This window comes from Rhinoraja longicauda, chromosome 8 (genome assembly GCF_053455715.1).
Source record: "Rhinoraja longicauda isolate Sanriku21f chromosome 8, sRhiLon1.1, whole genome shotgun sequence".
Lineage (NCBI taxonomy): Eukaryota > Metazoa > Chordata > Chondrichthyes > Rajiformes > Arhynchobatidae > Rhinoraja > Rhinoraja longicauda.
In genome coordinates, this window is record NC_135960.1 from 40,755,852 (window position 1) to 40,777,154 (window position 21,303).

General features: G+C 43.4%; 1 protein-coding gene across 7 annotated transcripts in view; it reads left to right on the forward strand.

The window, feature by feature from the left end:
• erbb4b (erb-b2 receptor tyrosine kinase 4b) overlaps nt 1-21,303 on the forward strand; it is a 741,684-nt gene that overhangs the window by 525,903 nt on the left and 194,478 nt on the right. For all 7 annotated transcript variants that reach the window (XM_078403687.1, XM_078403689.1, XM_078403688.1 and 4 more), the window contains exons 13-15: nt 2,859-2,991; nt 9,830-9,923; nt 15,306-15,460. In XM_078403687.1, the coding sequence (XP_078259813.1) occupies nt 2,859-2,991; nt 9,830-9,923; nt 15,306-15,460 (382 nt within the window). The remainder of the gene's footprint in view (nt 1-2,858; nt 2,992-9,829; nt 9,924-15,305; nt 15,461-21,303) is intronic.

Below are 21,303 nucleotides of genomic sequence, written 5' to 3' on the forward strand. Positions count from 1 at the left end.
AATATGTTAACGACTGAGAAAGGAAGTACTGATATGATGAAGGTACTAAAGGCCTAAATAAAATGTATTCCAGTCTCTTACGAGAAACAGTGAGAAATAATGGTCTTCCGTTTACCTTTAGCCACATCTGATGGACTAGAGGAGTGCTAATCTGGAAGTGTTGTTTGATGCAGGGAGATAGGGATTGATTGGAATAATAGGAGCAACTACAGCCTGCTCAGCCTCACACTGGGGATGAACAAACTGTTGGGAAAATCCAGAGGAACGGCAAATGTCAGCTCTCTGAGGTTAGCCAAGGGCAGTCTGCATGGATTTATTAATGTTCCCCGATCAAATTAATGTTTTGGAAAGGTGATAAAGTGGGTTAATGAGAATGCTGCATCTGACGTAAGTACATGGTTTAAGCAAGGCTTTTGACAAAGTCATATGGCAGAATGATCAGACAAACTAATTTTCATGGCATACAGGGGAAAGGGGAACGCAGGGTTGAGTTTTTTTTGGTAACAAAGGATATTCGCAGGACATGGAACAAAGGAAGTGAGAACTGTTTTAAGCAGTGGGTTCTGCAACAGCCATTGCTAGCTCCTATCCTCTCTGCAGTATCCAGAATGTGAAGGCCAGGATTAAGAAGTCAGCCAATGATACTTAACTTGCAACATGGGTGGGAGCAAGAGGAGTGCTCGGCTAAAGATGGATATCGTTGGACTGGTTAGGTGGGAATAAGAGTGACAAATGGTATTCAGTCCGGAGAAGTGTGAGGTATCATAAAGGGCCTGTCCCACTTAGGCGATTTTTTAGGTGACTGTCAAAGTCATAGTAGATCGCCGAAATTTCCTTTTACCCTACGACAATGACCACGACAATGCCGAGTCAGGTCGAGATTACACCGTGTTCAGAAACATCGCAAAATTCCCACACTGTCAATGCTTCTCCGGCGTCCTAATTTTCGTTGAAATCACCGACAAGTCGGTAATTACTTGAGAGTTTTGAAATATAACATCTTGTCCGGGTTACTTGAAAACCAAGCTTCATGGTAACAAGGCATAAACTGGATTGACTTCCAGTTTACTAATAGCAGTATTAAGAAATTTAATTTTAAAAGTGGTTAAATGGATTTTTGTGTGGAGTGTGGGCATTCTTTGAAAATGCATGGGAGATGCATATCTGGTTTCTGGGTTGCATATCTGGGTTGGGAGCCTACTTTAAATGTAATCGCTGATGGCCGTAAACATCGTGAAAATTCCCACGCTTACCTGACCGTCAAACTGTCGCCTCCAATCTACCTGTCAAATGTCCTGACAGCACATAATATTACATTAAGTAAAGTCACTTGAATGGTATCTTCAAGTGACTTTACTTAATGTAATATTATGTGCTTCTAAATGCATCTAAGAGAAACTAGCAAACCTGGGGACAGCAATTTCGACAGCGCCCGCAATAAACAACGATACCTGGTGACATGCCAGCTGTCAGCGAGACATTTCATACCAGTTGATTTCTCAGCGACGCGCCGAGATCCACTACAATTCTTTGAAGACTCCTCACGATCATGCCCGCGACACCCCGGCGAACTGTCGGCGACAGCCTAGTCACCGGCAGTCACCTTAAAATCGCCTATGTGGGACAGGCCCTTTAAGGGAATAAACAGGAAACTGAAAGGTTTTGAGAAAGAAAAGGACTTTGATGCGTGTGTTTCCATAGATCCCAGAATGTAATGGGACAGGTAAACAGAGTGAAAAAGGAGGCAGAGAACATATTTGTCTTCATTGGCTAAGGATGTAGTGTGTAAGAACAGAAAGCATCTGGTAGAAGTTATAAAAAAACTAGTTGTGCCACAGCTGGAGATTTGGGTGCAGTTTTAGTCACTGGATGTATGTGGTGGTACCTCAGAGGTTGGAGAGAAGGTTTATGAAGGGATGGTGAGTGAGAGAGTTATGTCCAAGCTGCAGATGTTTCATTTGGAGCAAAGGAAGGTGAGGGGAGATTGGCTAAAATTAGGAGGATTTGACAAGGTGAACAGAAAGAACATACTTCCCCTCACGGTAGGTTGTGAACAATGGATGGCAGATTTAAGAATTTTAAAAGAATTGAGGAAACATATTTTGCACCAAAGAGAGTTGTGCGTCAGGAGCTCGCTGCCTGTGAGACCGATGAGGCAGCCAACCTCGTCATGTCCAGGAATGTTCAGAGTAAACACGAGAAGTGTAACCGAGAGGGCTACATGCTGAGAGCTGGGCAGTGGGACTAGTTTAAATATCTTCTTGGCTAGTTCAGTTTAGTTTATTGTCACGTGCACTGAGGTACAGTGAAAAGCTTTTGTTGCATGCTAACCAGTCAGCAGAAAGACAATACATGATTACAGTGTTAATACATTTCTAAGAACAAAAAGCAAAGTGCTAGAGCAACTCAGCAGCTCAGGCAGCATCAATGGAGGGAATAGACAGACGTGTTTTGGGGCGTGAGTTTTCTTCAGACTGCACCAAGTCCATTCCCTCCACAGATACTGTCTGGCCTGCTGAGTTAATTGGGTGCAATATTTATTTCTCAAGATTGCAACTTCTGCAGTTTCTCGTGTCTCCACTAAATTTCTATGTTTGTAATTTAAAAAATAATTGGCAGCAAACCTGAGAGCTTTGTTTGCGGGAATGCAAACTTCACTTTCATCATTGTAGTGATGTTAATAGGTGAATTTATTAAATCAACAGTAATCCTATGAAGCCCATGGCCCTGCCTTGGAGGAGAGACAACAAGCTGTGCAGGTGTCATGGTGCTGGTTGCTGGGGGTTATTTTAAGGTTGACTGTCATGGATGGTGCAGCTAAGCTTGTTTACTGAGAAACATTTTTATTCCTTGCCCAGCTTCCGACAGGATGATGTGTGATGTCTTGTGTTCCGATGACGGATGTTGGGGACCCGGACCAAACCAGTGCCTCTCCTGCAGATTCTTCCGCCGGGGCAGGACCTGCATCGAATCTTGTAACCTGGATGAGGGGTAAGTCTGAAAAACACAATTTATTCTGCCTCAGTTCCTCAGTGTAAAACTGCATTTTATTTTGTCGTTTTTCCCATTCTCCTCTCAATATTTATACATTGTTGGTGAGAAAAAAATATTATTTCCCAATTTTGACATGGAGTCATACGGCAAGGAAACAGGCCCTTCAACCCATGGTCCATGCTAATCATCAAGCACCAATTGACATCGATCTTATTTTGTTCTCCCTGTATTTTAAAGAACGTCTTCGGCCTTCAGGTTCTGACTTCCACCTGTACTAGAGAAATTTACAGCAAATATTTAGCTTAACAAACTTTGAGATGTGGGCACTCACAGTGGGAAAATCAGGCACTCACAGTAGGAGCATGCAAACTCTGCACGGACAGAGACAGGAGTCAGAATTGAACCCAGGTCACAGGAGCTGCGAGGCAGCAGTTGTACCAGTTGTGCCAGTGTGCTACCTTATTCCTAATGGAATAAAAAGTAACTGCAAATGTTGTTTTATACCAAAGATAGACACAAAATGCTGGAGCAACTCAGTGGGTCAGGCAACATCTCTGGAAATAATGGATAGGTGACATTTCGCATTTTGGTTCAGGACCCTTCAGACTGGTTGTGTTGGAGGGGAGCAGGGGAGGTGGGGGCAACTGGAATTAAGAAAAGACCAGGACAAATCAGGACCAGCAGCAGATGATGACTTTGGGCAGGGTGGTTGCTGATAGGTTCATTGTTGACTCGGGACAGTGTGATTCCATGAGGGATACATTATTGTGGACTGTGGAATTGGTTAAACACAGAGGGGGAGCAGTGAAAGAGAGTCCTTTTCATTAAATTTTGTCTGTTCCATTGCAAAATCTCCTCAAGGTATGCCTACTTTGAAGAAGTTCTGCTCTCTCCAACAGGAGTTCTGCAAGACTCTCACTGCTCCCCCTCTGAGTTTAACCAGTTCCACAGTTCGCAATGATGTATCCCTCTTGAGATCATACCGTCCCTAGCCAACAATTGGCCTTTCAGGGAATTGCCCTGCCCGAGGTCATCTGTTGCCGGCCCTGATATGTCCTAGTCTTTCCCTGCTTCCAGTTCCCTCATCCCCGACAATCAGTCTGAAAAGGGTCCTGAACCGAAACGTCACCTATCCATTTTCTCCAGTGATGCTGCCTGACCTGCTGAGTTACTCCAGCATTTTGTGTCTATCTTTGCTATCTTATTCCTTCTTGTTTTACCTAAATGAGGCTTGTACAGTTTGACAAAATTCCCGTTTAAATTGAGGATGGATTATTTCGAATTATCAAAATGTTTAATGACAATCCCTTAATTATGAAAGGAAAACAATTGACTTAAGGTGAATTTAGAAGTATTCACTTTGCTTTGTTATAATAGCTATGTAATATTATTTTTATTGTGATGAATCCAGCTTCAAATTTGAACATTAGCACATTGTCTTTAATTAAAGGAGTTTCATTACATTGTAATATTTTATTATTATATATCATCTATCGCTGTGAAAAAAAAGTGGGTGAAAATTTGCACAATCAAATTGCTTTAGTACCTCCTCAGTTTTTATTGTAAGTGGCTGATAATTAATATGTGACCAGGAGGGGCAAATCTCTGAAATGAATAGGGAAAAACCAACCCATTCATACAGTGTTGTCACAGCGGATCAGTCACCAACTTGAATAGTGGTGTGGAGTAGACCTACTGAAGGTCCCCACAGAGGAGTTAAAATGGAATGCGACACAATGAAGGAAATACCCAATACCTTTTAATACCAGTCTCATCTTAGACCATCCCCTGCTGTCGAGATCATGGTCTCTGTGACTAAACCATGGACCTTGATTACATCTGATCAGGGTGGAACTGGCTGAAGTAACCATTAGTTTATTGAATCGGGTTGCTGTCCTTTCGGAAGAGTTGCCTTCAGTTTCCACTTCGAAACACAAGCTGAGACTTGGAACATCACCAGCAAATATTGGTTTGTCATTCAAAGGAGAGGGGGGGGGGGAGATTGTGCCCAATGTGTGCCCAATGTGTCCTCTTGTTCAATGTCATGGTGGATGGCATCTTCAATAATTGCTATAAACTTGCTGGAAGAGAATTTACAGAGAAGCATTGAATAAGCCGGCACAGGGAGGATTCTAGCCCATTCCCCTTGCCTCAGCCCTTTGGCAGAGCTGTGCAGTGATTTCCATTCTGTTATCTGTTTGCTGAGCATTTGAACTCTACTTCCCATACAAAGCTTTTAGTCCTGGGCCTCCTCCATTGCCAGAATGAGGTTACACACAAACTGGAGGAACAGCACCACATATTCCAATGGAATGGACAATGAATTTGCCAATTTTAGCTGACATCTCCCCCCCTCCCAACTCCATTTTTTGTCCCCTCTCTTTCTTGTGCCCCCACACCCTGGTGCACACCCAGTTCTCCAACTATCTCTCCCCCTCCCCACCCCCCACAGTATCCCCTTCCACCTGCATCCTTCCCTCTGGCTTAACATCTCACTCCTTGTCTCCCCTTATCCTATTATCTCCTTTTCATCTCTAGCCTTTGTTCACCCATCTGCCAATCTAAGCTCCTTCACCTTTATCCACCCACCCCTTGCCAGGCTTTGTCCCTCCCCCATCTATTTTCCATCTTTTTCCCCTTCCCTACTACAATCAGGCTGAAGAAGGGTCCCAACCTGAAACATCGCCTATCTGTGCCCTCCAGAGATGCTGTCTTACCCACTGAGTTACTCCACCACTTTCTATTTTACCCAACTTTATCTGTGTGCTTTTGTAAATGTTTCCATTGTTACTTATAACCTTTTGAAAGTTACTATTAGATCAACTTCCTAAACAAAGTCAGATTGATGCTCAATCAATATGCATAAATCAGAAGGATCTGTGCTGAAGACCCTCCTCAAATACCAGGTAGTCCTGTGTGGGAGGGCTCATCTGGACCCATCTCGTTCTTCAGGCAGCTGTTAAATATCCCATTATGTTATTTTAAAGAGCATAGATTTTTACCCAATGTCTTCACCAACAGTTTTTTTTCAATTGATGCTTTTAAGAAAGACTGATTATTTGACCATTACCAGAATGCCGCTTTTGGGAGCATGCTGCCCCCACCATTCCTACTTTTCAAAACAGAAATGTGCTTTGGAAACAGGTCCTTCGGCCCAACACCCACGCCAACCAAGTTGACATTCTGCACTTGGCCCATTTGCCTGAAATTGCCCCATACGCCTCTTAACTCTTCCCATCCATACATCTCCAAATGTTTTTTGAAAGTTATAGTTGCATCTGATACTACAGATTCCTTCGGCAGCTTGTTCCAGATTCAGACTACTCTCCCTGTGCAAAAGTTTCCCCTGAGATCCATCTTAAATCTGTCCCCGCTCATATTATACATGCCTTCTAGTTTTAGAATCCTCTTCTCTGGGGAAAAGACTGAGCATTCATTTTATCCATGGCTCTCATGATTTTGTATACTTCAATGAGGTCATATGGTCTTTGCCATGAATTTCTGATCTTAACAGTTTACTGAGGCCAATTAATCTACCAACCTGCACCTCTTTGGAATGTGGATGAAACCAGAGCATCCGGGGGGAAACTGTGCAGTCACAGGGAGAACCTGCAGTAGTTCACTGTCAAAGGCTACCTGCTGTATGAAAAAACATTTTGTCAAGCCATCCTTGTTTCCTTTCCTGATCACTTTTTGTCCTTTGATCACTCCTGATCAAGTCTTTGTCCTTTGGTACTCTGTCCACCCAACCATGAAGAGGTTTCTATTTGCTCTGTTTATTCAGGATTTTGAACACTTACAGCAAGTCACTTCTTAACCTTCACAGCTCCAAGGAAAACCATCCCAGCTTCTTCAGTCCACAGCATGACTTAACTTCCTCAACAAAAGACCATTCTTCACTCTGGGGCAAATATGAGCGGAGCATAATTGGAAGCAATTCTCCAATTGTGCTTCAGTTGACACATGGAGTCTATTTCTAGCATCCAGCAGACAAATCAAAGTACCATTTTCTCCTCCTTGTTCTTCCTGCAGCTTATTCACTCCCATACAAACCATTAACTCTCCTCTGATCTTTTTGCCACCCACCTAAGCTAAGGGGTAATTTACATCAGCCAATTAACTCATCAGCATGTCATCCTTGACCTGTGGTTTTAATGTTCTCTCCTTTCTCATCCTTGGGGACATGGTAATTTGTATCTGAGCCACCTCCTTAATGAAGCCTCCTGTTGTTCAGTTACTTCTTCGGCCAGCAGTTCTCGGCTCCCAACTGTCTTCTACCAGTTCTTGAACTTATGTTTTATAAAGGTTCAACATTTCCTCCTTGCTTTCATATTCCAATTCTCTATTTATAAAGCCTCATGCTATATTAAACTCTTTCTTAACCTGTCTTGTTACCTTCAAAGTTTTATGCACATATGGACTCGGCCTCATCAAAATTGTTCCCTGGAAATTATTTTTTCTTTCCTCAATGACCTAAGCAAAATACATCACTTTACACTGCTTAATACTGAACTTTATCTGATATCTTCACCTGCCGGTCGATCTCTACCCTTACACCCTCCTCACCTTTAACCACACTTCTAAGTTCTGTGCCAACTGGAAGTTTGGAATTGGAACGAATCCAAGTCATTAAACTACATCAAGAAAAGCTGTGGACTGGTAGTGACCCCTGGGGGAAGGACACTGAATACCTTCCTCTAACACAAGAAGTAACTGTTGACCACAAATCTCTTTTTCCTGTTCCCTGGCCAATTCTGTATCCCAGCTGCCACAGCTTCTTTTGTACCATGCCCTTCCTTTGATGATGAGATTATTATGAGTTATTTAATGCCTTTTGAGAGTCCAAATACACATCAACCACACTAGCCTCATCAACCACTCTCAGCTACATCAAAAAACCCAATCAAGTTAGTTAAGCACAATTTGGCTTTAACAGTTCCATGCTGACTTTCTTTACTTATCCATACTTGTCCAAATGACTATTAATTTTGTCCCTGATTATCGTTTCTAACAGCCTCTCCCCCACTGAGATTAAACTGAAGGAGCCTGCAGTTACCGAGTTTATCTTAGCATCCATTTTTGAACATTTTCAATCCCCCAGCCCTCTGCCACCACCCGTGTTTAAAGAGGATTGGAGGATAATAGCTACTACCTCTGATTTTGCTACTGTTTCTTTAATACTTTCAGTGGCCCCCTTTGTACTTAAGGCCTTTGCCTCCTATTTTTGACTCCTAATTAGTTTCCCACTTTCTTTGATGTTATCATTTCCAGTTTAAAAGGACTTTTCAGATAGTTGTTAATCTATTCGCAGACACGCTTTGACCTCTCCATTCACTTTACAAAACTGCGCATGCATATTCCATAATCAGTTTTGTTTTTTTCTATTGCATGAACTTATCATTTGTCCTAACTTTCATTTTCCATTTTATTGTAGCCTCGATATCTTTAACAGCTAGGAGCTATACATTTAGAAGCTCTCCTCTTTCCCACTCATGGGAATATGTGTACTTTGTATCTGAGCCGTCACATTAACAAAGGCCTCGAGTTATTCAAATACAGTAAAACTGAAATAATCCACTATCGAACTATTTAGAAATGATGATGTATCTGGTTCAATAGGTATTGTTCGCCATGTTTCCTTTTCACTCAAAATGGCCGCAGTTCTCATGCTCCCTTCCCACTTGCTGGGACCCCAGTTCTCATGCTCTCTTTCAACTTACTTGGTTCATGGTAAATTTATTATCAGAAATGAATGAATTAAGGGAGGGTTGAGGTATTAATATCAATAGCATCCAAAAGTTAGGGTACTCTATCAATCCAGCCCTTGAAAATGCCAGATTATCAGAGTTTTACTGCACTGCCTTATCCACAAATTATTGAATCCTACGTACCTGGGCAACATCACTCTTCAACTCGTTTCCCCAGTGAAATGTTTTCACACCAAAGACACTAGGAATGCGAGGAAAACTGAAACAAAAGTAAAAATACCAGAAACAGTCAGCGGTTCAGGAAGTATCTGTGGAAAGAGAAACTGTTCTGATGAAGGGTCTCGAGACTGAAATGTTAACTCTATTTCTCTTTCCTCAAATGTTGTCAAAGCTGTGGAGTGTTTGCAGCATTTATGTTTTTGCTACAAAATTCTCATGGTCTTCTCTTTCTGGTGAGCAAGTCACATACCCCAAGATTTGGGAACCACGCAAGGAGAGCAGGGTGCCGCGGGAGGGACAGACACCATTTGGAACTGTGACTGACCAACGTAGCAGCAGCGTAGCTTGTAACAATTGCTGCCTCACAGCTCCAGCACATTAGATTTAATCCTGACCTCAGCTGCTGACTGTGTGGAGTTTGTTTGGGTAGGTTTCCTTCCACATCCCAAAGATGTGCAGGTTGGAACATTAACTGGCCACTGTAAATTGGCCTTAGTGTGTTGGTGAGTGAAAGAATCTGGGGGAAGTAGAAGGTATGTGGAGAGTATAATCTGGGAGCTACAACAGCAGCCATGTTACCAGACCATGCGGTGGGTGAAGAAAGGCATGTTGTGAGTCAGGGGAGGGTTGGACGCCAGAGCTTTAAGGGGCCGGGGAGACGGTGTGAGCTGAGGGTGGAATCGGCAGGTCCATCCACTATATCACAAATCTCTTTATGAAGGGGCCCGTTAAAATGTTTGTTTTTTGTACATCCCTTAATTTATACTATATAAACATGCACGTGGTGTCAATATCACAGCTTTGTTCACTTCTCTGTCAAAACTGCAAAAGCTGTTAAAATAAAATATATGTGTCATATAATGTACCCAAAATGATATTTTCTAATGATCTTCTTGAATTTTGTTCAGGGATTTTCGAGAATTTGCAAACGGTACTGTCTGCATGGAATGCGATGAGCAGTGTGAGGAAATGGAGGAGGGTATGGTGACATGTCATGGAACGGTAAGCATTGTGCTTGGTGAGCCCAGTGACAGCTGACTGTGGGTGCTCACAGCCAAGTGCTTCAGATATTGGCCACATGAGGCTTCCCTTTACGTTTATATGTACAGTTACCGCCGCTGAAATAAAATCACAGCCCATTTTTACAAATCCCAAGGCTTTTTATTTACATTATTTGTACTAATTGGCCTATTCTCCTTTTCTGTACCTCTTTCTCCAACAACCTCTTCTCATCCTGCCTCTTCTTGAAGGCTGTCATGAATTCTCCTTTAATCTTAAGTTCTTCGACCCTAAACCTATCCTTCCAGAGCCAGGCTAATGAACTATTGCAAACACTGATGAAGATATACATTATGGCATTGAAAGCAGACCTTACATCAGACCTGGCTGTGGTACCATTCACAGTGCGGTGACTTCCCACGCACTCACCTGGGTCTCGGGTACATGGTGGCGGTCTCTGTGGCGGCAGCCGAGGCACTTCCCGGTGTCCACAACAACGTTGAGACTCCCCACCTACCCCAGCGCCGGCCCCTTCCCTCCCGCGTCACCGCATGGCCGGATATGGGCGTAGCTTCCACTCACCCCCGGGAGGTGGGGAGTGGGGAGGTCATAGCTGCAGATCAGAGTTGCATTTTCCTTCTGCGCAAAATTCATATTTCCTGCGAGTTTAAACGGTCATGTAGCTCACTTTCTGCGTATAATCTAACGCAGAAAGTGAGCTACATGGCACCCAGCTTTGTGTCATCTGCAAATCTAAAAAATCTAACAGCGCTTTTTTTCCCCCAAAATCATCCCGCGGGCCGGATTGGACCCCTTCTACCCTGGTAGTTTGACACCCCTGCTGTAGAAAATTGAACCTTGCAGTTTCCACCGATGTATACCTGTCGCCTATGATCTACAGGAATGACAGAATAGACAGAAATGAAGAGAAAAGTTTTCACTTGGAGGTTGATGAACCTTATGAAATTCTCTACCCTGGAGGACTGGAGTGGGTTAGATTTGAAACACAGAGATTGCAGGGTGTTTGGGTATTAAGTCACTGAGGTAGAAGACCAGATATGATTGAAATGATTTGTGGAGCAGACTGTAGGAGCCAGATGGCCTACTCCATCTGATCAATCTTACATTTTTATCACAAACGCTGAAAATGTAGGTCTTTCATTCATTGGAAGTTCACGGTTTACAAGAGGTGATCTCATTAATGACCATCATCCCATATGCTTCCAAACTGAATGCAGCTATTTATCCACTTTCAGACGTTTACAATGAAAGCCTGTTGTTATGGATGCATTTGGTCAATGGACCTGTAAATTCTAAGAAGCATTACGCTTGAGTCTAAGAACAATGGCTTGGCCAGTAAGCAAAGATTTTGATTCACACATAACCAATTGCCTATTAATTATATGCTATGATTGATGTGAATAAACCACACTCTGACAAATGATAATGGGTCAGGCAAGGGTAAGTGGCTGAGTAAATACATCGGCAAGATGTATCACAGAATTAAATGCAACGCATATGAATTAGTGGATGAGATGCCATTACTGGCAAGGAAAGCAAGTTGGCATCAATTAGAAATTACATGGTGATTATCCTCTTAATCTACTATGTTCAACTTTTTTAAAGATGGAAACATTTTAAATCTGATAGTACTGCTGCTAATATGTTTCCTTTAAATAGTAAAAGCATGAATAGTGCTTGGTGCTGAAGGCTTCAGTGCCTTTAGAATATTACCTATTGTGATGATCTGGACTCTGCAGATATTAAACATTAACAAACCTGCTGATCGCACTGATCCAGCCTAAAGAGTTAATGAGGCATACACACCATTGAAAGAGAAAAGCAAATTTATGCTTCAGAAGCCGTTGGCCTTGATTTAATTGGATACAATCTAAACCCAATTCTAGTTAATAAGTGATTAGCTCTCCCACAGATATGCGAGCATATTATACATTTCATTAACTGTATGTGTATATCTTGATGTATTCCCCATTGATTCTTTCCTTAAATATGCTTGGGTATCAATTTATAGAATGAAAACAGAATAAAAAGGGAGGAATATATGTAGAACAGAATGAACTGCAGATGCTGGTTCACAAAAAAAGAGGCACAAAGTACTCGAGTAACTCAATGGGTCAGGCAGCATCTCTGGAGAACATGGATAGGTGGCATTTCAGAGCAGGACCCTTCTTCAAACTGATTGTAATGAGGATGGGGGGAGAAAGCTGGAAGAGGAGGGGCAGATCAAAGCCTAGTAAGTGATAGGTGGCTACAGGAAGATGGTTGGACAAAGGTCAGAGATGAAAAAACAAAAGGTGTGAGATAAAAATAGAAATGTCATGATTTGCTTGCTGTTCCCACATGTCCTCTTTCACTGATGAGTTCACGGATACCCTTGTCCTTTTAACCCAACATCTTTCAATCACTTACCAATTACAAATGCTCTGCCTTTCTATTTGTTTCTACCAATGTGGATGAGCTCAGATTTTTCCCTGTTATATTCCATGTCCTTGCCCATTGTTAACCTGTCTATCCTGTATCAACCTCTCTGCACCCTCCTCAGAACCAGGCTAGTTAATATCATTGGCAAATCTGATATCCTCAATTCTCACCAGTTTTATTAACCCCAATACCGTAGGTGAAGTTTTGGTTAATGATCTTCTACGGGAACAGCCCCGTAACTTTCATTTTGTTTAGTTTAGAGATACAGCGCAGAAACAGGCACTTCGGCCCACCGAGTCCAAGCTGACCAGTGATCCCCGCACACTAACACTATCCTGAACAAACTAGGGACAATTTATAATATTACTGAAGCCAATTAACCCACAAACCTGTACATGATAGAAGTGTGGGAGGAAACTGGAGCACCCGGAGAAAACCTGCACAGGTTACAGGGAGAACGTACAAACTCTGTGCAGATAGCACCTGTGGTCAGGATCGAACCCGGGTCTCTGGCCCTGTAGGGCAGCAGCTCTGTTACTGCCCCACCATACTGCCCCTAGAGTAATATTTGCAGCGTCCACATCCTTGCTGCTCGTGCCTGCTCCTATTGTGCTTGGTCCTGCAACAATGGGCAGGCTACTGTCGTGTCCATTTGAGAACGGTGAGAGACCAGCAATGCTTGTAGACATTTGGGAAGCACGTCACTGTAGAAAATGATCCAATTTACACCAGGGCCATTTGTTTATTTAACAGCAGGCCAATTTGTTTACCCTGAGGGCTGACCAGCTGAGCACAGCATCCCTGGGTCTGAAACTTCCCATTGCAATTTGATGGCCTTCTTTTTGTACAACCAACTCAAAATAGCAGCTCCTGAGGCCAAAGGCCATGATTTCTGCGGTGCAGCCGCTATTATTATAACACAATTGCAATCATAATGAAATGTTTGACATTGAAATCCAATTATCATCATTAAAGATGGCTCCTGATATAGTAAACTCGTTTCCTCAATAACATTTTGATGGGGTAAATAATGTTTCATTACATTCTTTGAGTTTGGGGGACGGAGATAGAGATCATGTGCATTAAAAATTTAAGTGAAGACATTAACTTTGTTAACATTCCACACAAGAGGGGTCAGAGAGGCATATAAATTGATTAAAGCAGAACTGAAATTACAATGCCTCACAGTCACTATAACTGCTATATTATTTGTGTTTCTAAACGTAGGCACTTTTAAAAAGAGTCATTAAGCATGGTGTCTGATCACGTTCAGACAGGCTCATGGAAATGCAGGGCATGGAGGGATATGGATCACCTGCACAAAGAGAAGATTTATTTAACCTGATACTCGCTTATACTCGCTGGAATTTAGAAGACTGAGGGGGGATCTTATTGAAACATATAAAATTCTTAAGGGGTTGGAGAGGCTAGATGCGGGAAGATTGTTCCCGATGTTGGGGAAGTCCAGAACCAGGGGTCACAGCTTAAGGATAAGGGGGAAGTCTTTTAGGACCGAGATGAGAAAACATTTCTTCACACAGAGAGTGGTGAGTCTGTGGAATTCTCTGCCACAGAAGGTAGTTGAGGCCAGTTCATTGGCTATATTTAAGAGGGAGTTAGATGTGGCCCTTGTGGCTAAAGGGATCAGGGGGTATGGAGAGAAGGCAGGTACAGGTTACTGAGCTGGATGATCAGCCATGATCATATTGAATGGCGGTGCAGGCTCGGGGCCGAATGGCCTACTCCTGCACCTATTTTCTATGTTTCTATGTTTCTATGATATCATGTTCGGCATGAACATTGTGGCTGAAGGTCCTGTTCCTGTGCTGTACTGTTCTATGTTGTAACCCCAGCAGAACATGGTAAAGGAATCTCTCCTAACCTGTGAACCCTGTCACATTTAAATAGGGGAGCTGTCCTACTGCCACTTGCATGCAGTCTGCTGGTGTGAAACAGTCAGGATGACGGTGCTCTATCCTATGCTTGATGGTGTTAGTGAATGATGTCAAATGATGTTGTCTGGTGAGACAACCTGGAATGTTTCACTTTTTTAAGAGCTCTTAAATTAATGCAAGTTGTTTGGTCATTTGACATCATTCACTAACACCATCAAACGTAGGATAGAGCACCGTCATCCTGACTGTTTCACACCAGCAGACTGCATGCAAGTGGCAGTAGGACAGCTCCCCTATTTAAATAGAGTCACAATTAGCTTTGTCTCATCAGCAAATTTGGAAATTGCACATTTGATTCCGCCAGTCAAATCTTCAATTCAATAAATGAAAATTCAGAAAAACTGCAGATGCTTGAAACCTGAGAAAATGCCAAAATACTCAGCAGGTAGACAACATCCATTGAAAATGTCATTAATGTTTCAGCTCAAAAACTCTTTTTTCCATCAACCATTAGGCTCTTGAACTACACTGTACAATCCTAACCACAACCCTGCCTCAGCAACAAACCACTATGAACTTTGTACATTTTGCACTACATACTTCGCTTGGCACTATTATGGCTGATTACCCTATATTACTGATAATTTATTGTATTCTTGACTATTGTATCTTTACTCGTTGTGCTATTGCGATGCTGTGCCTAAAAAGCTGCAGCAAGTAAGAATTTCATTGTTCCATTCCCAATGCATATGATAGTTAAGCACTCATGACTCACCTTGATACACTTTATTTTTGCATCGATCGGTAATAATTGAAACCCATTCACCAGTCACTGTCGTGTTCCGTTAATCATCATTAGATTGTGAAATATTTATTTGTGCAGAATGTTTTTTTCATGCTGGGTCATTATTCCTTACTTGGACCACACTTTTCACCTATCAAGGGATATGAGATATTGGTATATTTGAAATGTCTCGATGTAGTCATTCAGTTTAATCCGAAAGTTTCGGTTTTCTGCCAGTTCAAACAATGTTTGTTTGTATGTCAGGGCCCCGACCACTGCACCAAGTGCTCACACTACAAGGATGGTCCCAACTGCGTGGAGAAATGTCCCGATGGTCTTCATGGTGCCAGTGGCTTCATTTTCAAGTACTCTGACTCCAATCAAGAATGCCACCCATGCAATGCCAACTGCACCCAGGGGTAAGTCAAATGGTGGATTCAGCAGTCACAATCAGGATGATTTTACCAACTGTGTTGAACAATGCACCTGAGATAAGTCATTGAGCTTTGCACATTTGTTGCCTTTGTGGGAATATGAGGAAGAAAGGATGAGATTGGAATAACAATAAAGTTAGAGGAAGATGGCTAACATTTGTTAGGCCAAATCTCCCTGGTATACATTTATTATAATTCGACTTTTACTTCACAAGAAGGCTGTTTTGGTAGAGGGTTCTTTTCCCTCCTTTTCAATATTTTTAATTAGTTATGTAATTCCAGAATATTGGAAACGACCTTTGCCATACATTGTGTTTTCAAACCAGGAATAACGTGTGAAAAGTTGGTCATTGGGCAAGGTTGCCAGAGCAGCTGCTCATCTTGCATTTGTAAAATTAAATCAATAAATAATTAAGCCTGTTGTTAATCTTAAGCGTTAATGTCAAGCATCGAGAATTAGTCCATTCTCCTAGTGATTCTAATTACAAATGAGACGCTTGGGAAATGATATTGAATGTCATTGTACCGGTGGGATCAAAGTAGATTTATGTTCTATGTTGTTTCATAATCTGGAATACACCAATAAACTGTTCTTATTTTATTAAGTGATGAATGAAGTGAAATACCAACTTTGGTTTTGATTAAAATTTTATCTGAAGCAATTGCAGGTGAATGACGCGGTGATATTTGTGCTGCCCTGTTTTGCAGTTCGATGGGAAAGGACATGGAATACATGTCCTTCAGCATTCACTGAGCCGGCGTCTCAGATCAGAGTGCCTCACAATGGACAAAGGAGAGACTTCCACGTACAGGGATTGCTATGATTTGGAATGTACTCCCAGAGAAAGGCTTTTAGATTGGCAGATGAATAAGCAGGGAATGAAGAGTTATGTACACGCAGAAGAGATTAGTTTAATTTGGCTCCATGTCTGGTACAAGCATCGTCGGCTGAAAGGTCTGTTCCTGTGCTGTGTGGTTCTAATGGTGTAGCTTTCTGGATCCAAAATTGGAAAGGAGCTGTTCTTGGTACGGAAAGGGCAGAGAGGGGGCATGACTATTTGGATTGTTTGTTCAAAGGCCAAACTCAAATCTGATCAGAAAGAGAAGCATAAAAGATCAGTGGAAGACTCCACAATATTCCAATGCAAAATTAGCCCAATGTACAGGCAACAAGGCATGGCATGACCCCATTCTCAGGCTGACTGTTTCCTGCATTCTCCTCACCTGAAGCCATGGACCCTGTTTTTCCCCATCCCCCACCTCAGACCCTGAACCCGGTCTGTTCCCATCCCCCACCTCAGAACATGGACCCCATCGTTTCCCTTCCCCCACCTCAGACCCTGGATTATGTCTGTTCTCATCCCCCACATCTAACCATGGACTCGTCTGTTCCTATCCCCCAACCTCAGGCCATGAACCTCATCTGATTCCATCCCCCACCTCAGACTCCGGACCCGGTCTGATCCCCCCCATCCCTCACCGCGAACTGTGGAATCTGTCTGTTCCCACCCCCTACTAAGGTCGGAAGCCTCAACACTAACACATCACATACATGGTGTGTCCCCAAGACTTGCTGATCAGGCTCCAGACCGTCTATCTGCTATTTCTGGCAGAGAAGTTGTTTTATTTCTTAGCAAGGGTTCACTTGTATCGATAGCAGAACATCCATTGACACAGGTAGACAAAAAATGCTGGAGTAACTCAACGGGACAGGGAGCATAGGGAAAAAACTGCGGATGCTGGTTTAAATCGAAGGTAGTCACAAAATGCTGGAGTAACTCAGCGGGTCAGGCAGAATCTCGGTAGAGAAGGAATGGGATATGTTTCAGGTCGAGACCCTTCTTCAGTTCTTTCCTATCCATTGACACAGTATGTGAACTCCATCCTCACTTTGAAATGAAAATCGCACACAGTAAGACACGCTTCCCAATTCACACGAAGAGTAAATGGAGTTTCTGTCTCCTCAGTTTACCGTCTCTGGGGTTGCAATGCAGAATCGATACAAGAAAGAAGCTGAAGGAGGATGATGCTTGGTGCAGAGGGTGGATCAAAGCCATCTTCTTTTTCACAGGAACATCAATGGATATAGCTCACCATCCACGCAACCTAAGATGGCTGCACTATCAACCTCATACAACTTTCTGTCTCCTCCACAGCAGCATCTGCACAAACAGCATCCAGATGTTCTTGCTGATAGTCACACCTGCACAAACTCCACAGTTATTCTCAGTGCTGATCACATTGCAGAGTTACAATACGATACGATATGATACGATACGATAGAACTTTATTCAACCCGGAGGGAAATTGATCTGCCAAAAGTCATAACACACAACGAGGTACATGAAAACTTGAAATTAAAATTAAAATTAAATTTTAAATGAAAAAAAGAAAAAGACAAGCGACTGTTGGCTGGCTGCCGTGTGCTTTCACCGCGGTCCCCCCACGTCGGGTCCCCATTGTCTTCCCCTCCCCACCTCATGCTCATCAACCGCTGATCGCGGGTCGATCACGAGACCCCACTGCCTCCGAGGCCACACCGCCACTGAGATTCCTGCTGCTGCTGAGGCTCCCTTTGCTGCCAAGACTCCCACTGTCGCCAAGGCTCACACTGCCGCCGAGGCGCCACAGCCACCTACATTGAGGCTCATGCTGCCGCCGATGCTCCCGCTGCCACTGCCGAGCCTCCCATCGCCGCCACTGCTGAGGCTCCTTCGGCCCAGACAGGTCTCGCTGCCCGACTTTTCTGCAGCACCCTGGGAAGCCTGTGGGGTGAGTCGGGTCTACCTGAGTTAACCCCCAGATAATCTCATTGCTGTTCACATCTACACGTATAGCTCACAGTTGTTGTGTTTTTATTCAGTCATCTTGGGCACACATTGTGCTCTCTCCCTCCAGTCCCCAGTCCCTGCACCCCTTGGTGCATCTTGGAATCATTCCTTCTGTTCGCCCAGTCAATGCACCGCAAGGGAACTGCTTCCAGTATACACTGGGCATAGTGTGACTAACTTTAAATGATGGCAAGAAAATTCATGGTGAGCAATGATCTTGTGAGACTCAACGGACTTTGCTGTACTGGACACACTCCTGGAATATTCATTTTAGGAGACCCAGTTCAAAAGAACTCAGCCTTCAGCTCCTCTTCTGGCTGACAGTTACTAAAGACTAATTTATCATTCAATGTGATATAATATTCAAGAGCCTTCTGTAATTTCTTCAATGGTGGGGGGGACAGTGCCTGTGATGGTCTGGACAGTGTCTACCACTCAGTGTAGTCTCCATTGTTCCTGTGCTTTCAAGTTGCTGAACCAGGCCACGTTGGAATCGGCCAGTATGCTCTCCACCTTACATGTCTAGAAGTTCGATAGAGCATTCACGATACACTGAATGTCACACTCGCTTGTGCACCGAGTCACCTCCCACTACAGTCTTCAGCAGAGTGTACATCTATGACCCAAGGCCAGCAGTCGTGGACTGTTGCTCCAACTGGCCCCGACAGCAGTCTAAATCCAGTCCAACAAATACATTTGTGTCGATGTGAAGGGACAGAGAGCAGCCTCCCACTGCCAGGCTGCAGCCACAGATGGGACGCTGCTCTGCAATACTGGGACATCAAAACTTTCCTACAACATTCAAATGGGAAAGGTGCCAATGAAACTTTAGAGAACAAGGTCAAGCTGTTCCATTGATATGCTATTTCATGTTGTTTTGTTCTAAAGTTTCTTGAAAATGCCTTAATATTTAGGTCAAGTAACACATTTCATTGCATAGAGGTAGGTCACACTAGTGTGGCAGCGGCTGCCATTGTTGAAGACCCCTGTCATGCTTCATCTTGTGAGGTAGTTAAAGTCATGCATTTCAGGTCAAAGTATTTGGATAAAACTCGGTTGCAGCTGGGCATTGAATGACGTTTTCCACTTGAAAATTACAGCCTCACTGCACAGACCGCAAGACTGTGAAATCACTGGTGTGATGCCATCTTATTTTGGCACTGATTGCAAAGTTTGTCACAGGTCTTAACCCCTGCTTGCTGTGCTCTTGTTGTACTTTTCATTACTACCTCTGAGGGAGAGACATATATAAGAGGCAAGGAAATGTGGGGAAGGTGACAATTTGGGGTGAAACGTCTGCTTTATGTTACCCTTCCTCTAAAAGCCCCTCCACCTTTTGAACATGATGGGGATACGAGAGACAGTAATTTCTTCTGCAGGAAAGAATAATAATGTAATTGTTGCAAAGTGGAACAGTTTCTACTGCTAACATTTCTTCAGTTATCCCCTTAGACAATTTGTGCAATGGTTTGAAATGAAACTCAGGTGGAACCTCAGGGGGGATTTCTCATTGCTGAATGGTTGTAAAATGTTAAACAGCATCTCTCTACATCTTCAATGCCAATCTAATCAATATGTTGCATTGCACTTTAGTCTCCGCTGCTTACTTATTTTGCTGACAAGCCAGCTTTGGAAGTCCACATGTTTCATTTTGTTTCGAGCTCTGGGGTGGAGGGGAGGGTGTTTTACAGTATGTGGAGGTTGGAGTTGTTAAACTAGATGCCACAGACCTAGAACCACAGAGATATTAAGCAAGCCACTCAGGTTATAGAACCAAGGATTCATCATTGATAAGTAATATTCAGAGCAGGTGGACCAGCAAAGCACAAGGTGAGGAGATTCAATGTGTTTCCTTGACAGGTTATAGGTGTACTGTGTTGGCGAGCACTGTGAATCATGCAAATGCTGCAGAACATAGAGGTGTTATCAATAACCTTGCATAAAGCTTGGTTTATCGCTTTATTATTATTGCTGCAACAGAGCACAAGAACAATTCTCAATGCAAAATAGTTCAACAGCAGAGGAATTACAAATAAAAGTATTCTTGCCAACCAGTACTGGGCCATAGAACGGTGACAGACATTGGGGAGAGTGACCAGTAGCCACAGGATTCAAGCCAGGGGAATGATGATCTGGGTGAGTTATGACAGCCGGGGGCTCCGGCCAGGAGAGTGACTCCCGAGCCAGAACTCCAGGCGGGAGACTGACTGGCAGGAGGAGGGGCAGGATGTTTGGAGGTCAGATCCAGTGGTGGGCAGTGAGGAGGTCATCTGGGGCAGTTCATTGATCTGTGAACCAGTTGAGCCATCGCTGGGTCACTGGGAGGTGACTGCAGTTGAGTGCATCTCTCCGCTGTGTTTTAATGGCCATTCCGAGGCAACGGTGAGCAGCGAATCACGGAACTGGCAAAGGTGTGTTGTTACTACTGGGAAAGATCCCGTGACCAGTAAGTTGCCAGACCACATGAGCTCGAAGGCTGTGGAGAGTATACTCGTGCTGTGGCCATAACAGAATGAGTATCTCAGCAGTTACTGTAAGTTCTGGAGAAAGCACTGTCTTTCAGTTTGAGAGCACTGTGTTGATTTTGAATAGGAAAATAACAGCAGATGCTGGTTCAAATCGGTTAGACACAAAATGCTGGAGTAACTCCCACTTCCTCCAAATCCGAGGCGTAGCTATGGGCACTCGCATGGGCCCCAGCTATGCCAGCCACTTTGTCGAACAATCCCTGTTCCAGGCGTACACTGGCCCCATCCCCGAACTCTACCTCTGCTACATTGACAACTGCATTGGTGCTACCTCTTGTCTTTATGCAGAACTCACTGACCATACATTTCACTACTAATTTCCATCCTGCTCTTAAATACACTTGGACCATCTCCGACATCTCCCTACCATTTCTGGATCTCACCATCTCCATCACAGGAGACAGACTAGTGACTGACATCTACTACAAACCTACTGACTCCCATAGCAATCTTGACTACGCTTCTTCCC